We start from the raw sequence: 9,295 nt of genomic DNA, 5'->3' as shown, positions 1-9,295 counted from the left end.
GAGGAGGCGAGACGACGCGGGGGGCAGAGAGCCCGGCCGGCTCGGACTGGCTGACGGGATAGCGGCGGACTCCCCCGCCGACGGCCCTGCTCGCAGGCAACGGGCACTTGTGGTAGCGCGCCTGCGCGTGGATGCCGATTCTGGGTCTGCAGCGGTGGCGGGATTAGGGCTGAGGGCCCTGGAGGCGTGAGGACGCGGTAGCTGTTAAGGTCTCCTGGAGGCAGTCTTCCTTGGATAGAGGACCCTGAGATGTTCCCCCGGCCCCCACCTCCTGCATCCCTGCGCGGGAGACCCCGTTGGATAAGACCTTTGCATCCCGGAGTGTCTTCCTCTCCGGGAACCTGGGAGATGGGATTCCCACCCTAAGGAAGTAAACACCCCGCCTGGGAGGGGACCGCCTCTGTCTGCGCCATCCTCTGGAGCCGGCCGTAATGCAGGAACTCTCAGATGCATGGGGATCTGTGCCCTTCTTTGGACTTTGGGGCGCGCTCGAGTAGTCTGAGCAGAGAGAACTGTTGAAGCATGGAAGACTGTGAACCTTTACTCTGCAATATGGCACTGCAAGCTCTAATTCTGGCTCTGTCGTTATGGCTGGGAGATAGGGGCAAATAGCTTAATCTCTCTCTAAACCTTTCTTCCCTCATCTGTGAATGTGTAAAAGTGGTGCAGTCGTGTCCGACTCTTGGCGACCGCATAGACTGTAGCCTGCCAGCCTTCTCTGTCCATGGAATTCCCCAGGCCAGAATACTGGAGTGGAGTGGGTAGCTGTTCCCTTCTCCATGGGATCTGCCTGACCCAAGGATGGAACCCAGGTCCCACATAGCGGGCAGATTCTTTACCGCCTGAGCCACCAGAGAAGCTCCAATTAGGCCTGTTGCAAAGACTAAATGAAATGGTGTATTTTTGAAGTAAGTCTGCAGTAATCATTAGAAAGGAGAGTGTTAGTCACACAGTTGTGTCTGACTCTTTGCGACCCCGTGGACTGTAGCCCACCAGGTTCCTCTGCCCATGGGATTTCCCAGGCAAGAATACTGGAGTGGGTTGCCATTCCTTGCTCCAGGGGATCTTCCCAACCCAGGGATTGAACCCAGTCTCCTGCATTGAGGGGCGGATTCTTTACCATCTGAGCCTCCAGGTGATAGGCACTAATCATTAGGGAAATGCAAATCAAAACCACCATGAGCCATCACCTTACATCCATTAGAAGGGCTGCTGCTGCTGCTGCTAAGTCGCTTCCGTTGTGTCCGACTCTGTGCAACCCCATAGACGGCAGCCCATCAGGCTCCCCCGTCCCTGGGATTCTCCAGGCAAGAACACTGGAGTGGGTTGCCATTTCCTTCTCCAATGCATGGAAGTGAAAAGTGAAAGGGAAGTCGCTCAGTTGTGTCCGACTCTTCGCGACCCCATGGACTGCAGCCTACCAGGCTCCTCCAGCCATGGGATTTTTCAGGCAAGAGTACTGTTTTTTAAATAACAGTACTAGAAAATAACATATATTGGTGACGATATGGAGAAAATGTAACTACTGCACTTTTAGTGCAAACATAAAGTGGTACATCCACAGTGGAAGACAGTGTGGCAGCTCCTCAGAAAATTAAAAGAATTACCATATGCTCCAGCAATTCCACTTCTGGGTATATGTCCAAAAGAACTAAAGGCAGGGTCTTGAGATATTTGTACACCCTCGGTTATACCAGCGTTATTAACAATAGCCAACAGATGGAAGAAACTCAGTGGCCCTCAAGGAATAAGCAAAATATGGTCTAATCCCTACAATGGAATATTATTCAGCCTTAAAAAGGAAGGAAATTCTGATACTGCTACCACATGATTGAAGTTTGAAAATACTGTGCTAAGTAAGCCAGTCACCAAAAGACAGACATGGTAGGATTCCACTTATATGAGGTATGTAGCGTAGTGAAATCCATAGAAAGTAGAATGGTGGTTGCCAGGGGCTGGAGGAAAGGGAAATGGCGAGATAGTGTTTAATGTGTATAGAGTCTCAGTTTTGCAAGATCAAAAAGTTCTGGAGATTGGTTGCACACCAATGTGAATATTCTTAACACTACTGACTGCACACAAAATATTTAAGGTGGAAAACTGTGTTTTTTATATTTTACCATGACTAAAAATAATTTCTAGGGAATTCCCTAGTAGTCCAGTGGTTAGGTCTCTATACTTTCACTGCCAAGAGCATGGGTTCAATCCTTGGTTGGAGAACTAAAGATCCTACAAGCCATACAATATGGCCAAAGTTTTTTTTTTAATTAAAAAATAAATTATCAGTTCAGTTGCTCAGTCGTGTCCGACTCTACGACCCCATGGACTGAAGCACGCCAGGCTTCCCTGTCCATCACCAACTCCCAGAGCTTGCTCAAACTCATGTCCATCGAGTCGGTGATGCCATCCATCTATCTCATCCTCTGTCGTTCCCTTCTCTTTCTGCCTCAGTCTTTCCCAGCATCACGGTCTTTTCCAGTTCTTCGCATCAGGTGGCCAAAGTATTGGAGTTTCAGCTTCAGCATCAGTCCTTCCAATGAATATTCAGGACTGATTTCCTTTAGGATGGACTGGTTGGGCCTCCTTGCAGTCCAAGGGACTCTCAAGAGTCTTCTCCAACACCACAGTTCAAAAGCATCAATTCTTTGGCACTCAGCTTTCTTTATAGTCCAACTCTCACATCCATACCTGACTACTGGAAAAACCATAGCTTTGACTAGAGGGACCTTTGTCAGCAAAGTAAAAAAATAAATAATTTTTTTTAAAAGTCAGTCTGGGACTTCCCTGGCCGTCCAGTGGTTAAGACTCTGAACTTCCTGCTCTGAACCAGCAGGGGGCACTGGTTCAATCATCTCTGGTTAGGGAACTGAGATCCTACATGGCGGCGGGAAAAAAAGAAGGGGGAAAAAAAGTCTCCTAAATGTCTATCAACAAATGAAATGGATAAATAAAATGTAATTATTACACAATGGGACAATATTTGCCCATAAAAAGGAATGAAGTACTGATACATTACAGATGAATCTTGAAAAATTAGGCTAAGTGAAAGAAGTTATACACAAAAGGTCACATGTTGTGTGATTTCATTCATATAATGAATGAACAGGTAAAGCTATAGATTGAAGTGGGGAAGAGGAGCCCGAGGGAAGTTCAGGGCTAGTGTAGGAGCGCTTATCAGGAAAAGAAAATGCCCTTCCAGAAACTCCAACCTGTAATTGACAGCAAGAACCTTTTAGAGCTTCCCTAAAGGCTCAAGTGGTAAACAGTCTGCCTGCAAAGCACAAGACCCAAGAGACTTGGGTTTGGTCCCTGGGTAGGGAAGAGCCCCTGGGAGAGAAAATGGCCTGGAAAATCCCATGGGTGGCTGGAAAAGAGACTGTAGACACAGTGACAGAAAGAGTGGTGGGCTAGGGTTGAGGTGATTTCTTTTGGCGGGAGCAAAAATGTCCTAAGATTGTGGTGTTTGCACAACTTAGTGACTATACTAAAGAGCAAATAAACACTGTATATGAGTAAACTCCATGGTGTGTGAATTATATTTCAATAAAGCCTTTTTTTTTTAAAGTCAGATCAGTGTTAGTGCTCTAGTCAAAACTGCCACGGCTTCTCTTTTTACTCAGACTAGAAGCCTTCCTCACAATGGAAAAAATCCTTCATGCTATGCCTCTCATGTTCTCTCCTACCAATCTCTTTGTTCATTCAACTGAAGCCATACCCCCTCCTTGCTTAGGGACACAGACACACTCCTGCTTTAGGGCCTTTGCACTGGCTGTTCCATCCGGAATTCAAGTTCCTTAGATATCAGCTAGGGTAGCCCCGTCTCCTCATCCAAGTCTTTGCTTAAATGTTACCTTCTTAATGAGGTCTGCTTGACCACCCCATCTTCAATTGCACCATTACCACCACTCCAGTACTCCTAATTCCCTCACTCTATAATTTACTTTTCCTGCAAGTACTTATCAACTGAATAATAACTTGAGTTACATTTATTGTCTCTCTCCCCTGCTAGAAAAGAAGCTCACGAAGGGCCTTGGTCTTAGTAGAGCTCACTGGTAAATCCTGAGGACCCAGAACAGTGCCCGGAAATAAGTAGGTGCTCTACAAGTGTGTATTGAATAAATTAATGGCAAGCATCTCAGAAAAACGAACGGTTGTTATCTTCCTAATCCATGAATAAGCAGGCAGGGCAGAGGTGTAAATAAGGTTTTCTTACCGAGAGGAGCAAGCAGCTGGGCTCCTGAGGCTGAGGTTCTGGGTGAGGGGGAGTGGAAAAAGGAAGTTTTTGACTAGGACCCCAGGAACAGGACTGGAGAAGGAAATGGCAACCCACTCCAGTAGTCTTACCTGGAAAACCCAACAGACAGAGGAGCCTGGTGGGCTACAGTCTATGGGTCGCAAAAGATGAGACCCGAGTTAGTGACTAAACAGCAGGAACAGGGCAAGGAAAAGTGAAGCAGAGGTTAAGCTGCAGAAGGTGGTGATGTTCAAACCCAATTTTAAAATTATGTAGAAACAGTCATGATTCCAGGTCACAAACTTTTGATGCTTAGTATGTCAACATCTATCTGAGGGGCTTCCCTCATAGCTCAGTTGGTAAATCATCTGCCTGAAATGCAGGAGACCTGGGTTCAATTCCTGGGTCGGGAAGGAAATGGCACCCCACTCCAGTATTCTTGCCTGGAGAATCCCATGGACAGAGGAGCCTGGCAGGCTACAGTCCATGGGGTCACAAAGGGTCAGACACGACTTAGCGACTAAACCACCACCATGTCAACATCATAAATAAATATTTAAGTGTTTTTGCAACTTAAACACCCTCCTGGCTATCTCAGAAAACGCTGCTGATGCATATCAATAACTCTGCTGTGGTTGGTTTGTTTAATTTGGCTGTGCCCCTCTTCGATGTGGCACGAGGGATCTGAGTTCCGTGACCCTGGCCGCCTGCACTGGTGTGGAGTCTTAACTACAGGACCACTGGAGAAGTCTCAGTTCTGCTGTTTTGTGTTTCCCTTTTATTTCCCCTTGTTGGATATCTGGATAGAGTAAGGAAAAAGAGAAGACTTTGATTCATTCAGATTCTACCAACTGGCCTCAGGTCTCACACACACACCTCCCATTCTCATCAGAGCCCTCTAGAAGGTGTTATTAGCCCATACTGTAATATTGAGGAAACGGAGGCAGGGCGCTGGGAACGGAGCCTGACACACAGGAGATGCTCAGTAAACTTACTGGACTGAACCGGAGTGGGAAACGCTCAGTGCGGGAGAGAAGGGAACGAAATCCTTCCACCTTTCCCTGTCTCTTCCCTGGGGTTCCTGTGAGGCGCGATGCTGCTGGGAATTAAAAGCGGGAAGAGGCGTGGAGCACGCGGCAATGGCATCCCACTCGCCAGGTCGGGAAAACTGCAGCCCTCTACCCAATCCGCCCCCACTCCTCGTTACCCCCCACATCCACACCTTAGGGGGCACCTGGAACTCTCTGGAGGACGCCTCCCAGCCTGCCCCGGGAGGTCCGGCGCGCCCGCCAGGCTGCAGAGAAGCACAGAGGCGCGCCCTCAGGTCCCAGCGGTCGGTTCCTCCGGCATCTGCCCCGGAGGCCGGTTCGCTGCTCAGCTCGGCACAGCTTGCAGCCGGAGGCTGGAGCGCGCCGACGAAGCCGGAGGGCCAGGGAGCAGGAACGCGCTCGGCCCTCGACCCCGGGGTGGGCTGCTTGTGCCTTGGCCAGGGCGCGCCGGGGCCCCTGGGCAGCCCTTCCCCCGGCGCGGTCGGCCGCCAGCGGGATCATCCCCCCTTCGGCGGCTCGCTCCTCCCCTTGATCCCCGCGCACCCCCTTCTGCCCCAGCCGCGGAGATCACTCCGCTCGCAGCTCCGCCGAGTCGCGCCGGGTGCTGCAGCGGCTGGAGCCCCCGGAGCTGCGCGCTCGCCGGGACCCAGACGGCTGCCGGAGCCCAGGCAGCCCCGGGGCGGCGGCACCATGAATGGCTCGGGTGGCCTGGACACCGAGGACACGAGCGAGGCTGGAGGCGGGAGCAGCTGGCAGCCTGAGGCGGTCATCGTGCCCACGCTCTTTGCGCTCATCTTCCTCGTGGGCACCGTAGGCAACGCCCTGGTGCTGGCCGTGCTGCTTCGCGGTGGCCAGGCGGTCAGCACAACCAACCTGTTCATTCTCAATCTGGGCGTGGCCGACCTGTGTTTCATCTTGTGCTGCGTGCCCTTCCAGGCCACCATCTACACCCTGGACGACTGGGTGTTCGGATCGCTGCTTTGCAAGGCGGTGCACTTCCTCATCTTCCTCACCATGCACGCCAGCAGCTTCACGCTGGCCGCCGTCTCCCTGGACCGGTGAGCTGGCATCCCAGGGGGTCGCGCACACAGGCTAGAGCTGAGGAAGGGGGCTGGACTTGAGGGTCAAGGAGAGATGTGCAGAGAGGAGAGAGAGAAGGCTAGGAAGGAAGGGGCACCAGGAGGGAGTGAAAGACAAGCAGGTGTGTTGGAGGAAAACGAGGAGGAAGAATGGGGGACCTTGGTGTCCCTCTGTTAGGTGCCTCCTCAGGGACTCCAGGCTCCTCAGGGACTCAGGACCTCAGCTCTCCAGCCCTTCGCTGTCTGATAAAGAATGGCCTTTCCGGGTTTGAAGCGCTTTCCCATGCTGAGTTTCATTTGAGGGTCAAGGCCCCTTGGGAGGCTGGGACAGGAAGGATTGCTGTGCCCAGTTTACAGACCAAACCAGCTTTATAAGTGATTCGCTCAGAGTGGCCTATCCTGTAACCCTGTGCCTGAAGCCAGCTGTCTGTCTCCTCTCGTCAAGCTCAGGCACCTCCACCTCGCTGGCCTCCAAACTACAGTTTGCTCGGCACAGTCTACTCTGGCTCCGACTGCAGAATCTGGGTCCTTTGTGAGGGCCCACGCCAAACTCCAAACAAGCCCGCCCCAAGGGCCCTAGGTTGGTCCCACCCTACCCCACCCCACCTCTGCGCCCTACCAATAGGCCTGGAGTCAAGGGCAGGAGAAGAGTGGGCCCAAGGGTCCCGCTGAATGCTGAAGCTTGGAAGGACACCGGGATGATTCTTGGGGTGGGAATCCTGGTCTGATTCTGCTACCTCCCTGGCCCCCTCCATCCTCAGGTTCCTTCCTTGGACAGGCAAAGAGGTGAAGCCACATTCCCCATGCACCAGCGCCCCGCCCCCAGTTCCACTGAGCACTAAGTATGTCAGTTCCGATAGGCTAGCGCCGGGTTCTCTAAGAAATCCCCTCTGTACCTTGCCTGAGGTGTCACCAGGCTGTATCTTAGAGCCTCAGCGCCTGGGTCCTACCTCTGAGGGCAACATCACTGGTGAGTAATCACAGCCTGCCAGAACCCCGAAGCCGGTTTAATCTTGGGGGTGTCCGCCCGGGTGGAGTCTGACAGTGGTCGTAGTCTCAGAAAGAACAAATGAGTAGCCTTTCCTGCTCCAGAGTCACGCCCCACGGGTGGGCGCGGCTGAGGGTGTCCGGGATGGGATGCTCGATGTCGCCCTCTGGGCTTGTGCGGCGTTACGCTGCGCTAGAGAACTTCCCGGACGGTGAGTGTGGGACTCGAGGTGGAGGGGTCCGGCCTGGCTCCCGCGAATCCCGCTGGCTCACCCGACGTCTCGCTTTCTGGCCTGACCCGCAGGTATCTGGCCATCCGCTATCCACTGCACTCCCGCGAGCTGCGCACGCCTCGCAACGCGATGGCGGCCATCAGTCTCGTCTGGGGGCTCTCGCTGCTCTTCTCCGCGCCGTACCTGAGTTACTATCGCCAGTCCCGGTTAGCCAACCTGACCGTGTGCCACCCGGCGTGGAGCGCGCCGCGCCGCCGCGCCATGGACCTCTGCACCTTCGTCGTCAGCTATCTGCTGCCGGTCCTGGTGCTCGGCCTGACCTACGCGCGCACCCTGCGCTACCTCTGGCGCGCCGTCGACCCGGCGACCGCCGGCTCGGGCGCCCGGCGCGCCAAGCGTAAGGTGACACGCATGATCATCATCGTGGCCGCGCTCTTCTGCCTCTGCTGGATGCCTCACCACACGCTGATCCTCTGCGTGTGGTTCGGCCGCTTCCCTCTTACGCGCGCCACTTACGCGCTGCGCATCCTCTCGCACCTGGTCTCCTATGCCAACTCCTGTGTCAACCCCATCGTCTACGCTCTCGTCTCCAAGCACTTCCGCAAGGGTTTCCGAGAGATCTGCGCTGGCCTGTTGCGCCACGCCCCGCGCAGAGCCTCGCGCCGCGTGTGCGTCGCGCCCCTGTGCCGGCGCCTCTCCGCGGCCAGTCGTCCAGCCACGTCCCCGACCTGTCCCGGAAGGACCCAAAGGCCCCCAAAGGCATCTTAATTTGACCTAAGGGCACTTAGGGGGTATGCTTGGGTATTGAAAGATTGGAGTCAGAGGTTGGGGGATCGTGGAGGGAAATTCGTTTGTTAATAAAACGTGCAAACCATTCCACGTGCTGTGGCGCGCTGTCTGTGCCTGTCTCAGGGGCCCCAGGCTCCATGGTGAGAAGCCTCTGGGACTTCCCAGGGGAGCTCTGGATGGATGAGTACAAGAGAGGGGCCTGCACTGAAGGCAGCAGAGTTAACATCCGCCTAGAAACCCCTAATGGATACTGGGGAGTGTGTGACGACCTAAGATGACCTAAGGCTCTTTTCACGTGGCCATCTGGACGCGCCAGGTGTATATAAATCGAGGAAACGGCAGCTGCCAGTGAGCGGCACAAAAGCAAGCTGTCAGAGCATGCTGGACAAGTCAGACGACGACAGACTTGGCGGACCTGGACACGGTGTGTGTTCCCATTAGCGTTTGTGTGCAGGCGTGTGGCGGGTCCTCGCCTGTTGCCAGCTCTCTGAGGCTCCATGGAGTCACGCCAACCAGATCAGCGCCTGACCACCTTCAGCCCTTGAGTTTCCTTCCCTCCCTGCAGCTGTCTGGGACCTGGTCTCCAAGGCGGGTTTATCCTTAGGTTAGGAAAGTCACCCCCACAGCCATCAGTCCTGCTCTAGGGTACACAGTGGTGTTTCTAAGGCACTGCTGGCCTGGGGCAGCCTGAGAATCCTACAGGGAGCAGAAATACCCCAGGGGCTTTGGTCAGAAGCGAGCCCCTAGCTGTTCCCAGGTTTGCCCCACTTCTGGAGTCCTTGAGCCAAGGCCTTTGACATGAAATTAGTTGTTTGAGGAGAGGCAGGGAAACCCTCAAGGGTGTGCCACCTTCACATGGCTGGGCACAGAGCGCTGTGGTAAGGGTTTGGGTGCTTAGCCAGGCAAGTGCCTGCTGTGGAAACC

General features: G+C 53.8%; 1 protein-coding gene across 1 annotated transcript; it reads left to right on the top strand.

The window, feature by feature from the left end:
* The first annotated feature begins 4,897 nt into the window (after positions 1 to 4,897).
* GALR2 (galanin receptor 2) lies at positions 4,898 to 8,457 on the top strand. Its single transcript, XM_027517923.1, has 2 exons — positions 4,898 to 6,341; positions 7,654 to 8,457. The coding sequence occupies exons 1-2, from the start codon at positions 5,374 to 5,376 to the stop codon at positions 8,348 to 8,350; spliced, it is 1,665 nt and encodes a 554-aa protein (XP_027373724.1). The 5' UTR covers positions 4,898 to 5,373; the 3' UTR covers positions 8,351 to 8,457.
* The last annotated feature ends 838 nt before the right edge of the window (positions 8,458 to 9,295 follow it).

This window comes from Bos indicus x Bos taurus, chromosome 19 (assembly GCF_003369695.1).
Source record: "Bos indicus x Bos taurus breed Angus x Brahman F1 hybrid chromosome 19, Bos_hybrid_MaternalHap_v2.0, whole genome shotgun sequence".
NCBI lineage: Eukaryota > Metazoa > Chordata > Mammalia > Artiodactyla > Bovidae > Bos > Bos indicus x Bos taurus.
The sequence above is the reverse complement of the archived record's forward strand: the minus strand, read 5'-3'. Positions and strand labels throughout refer to the sequence as shown.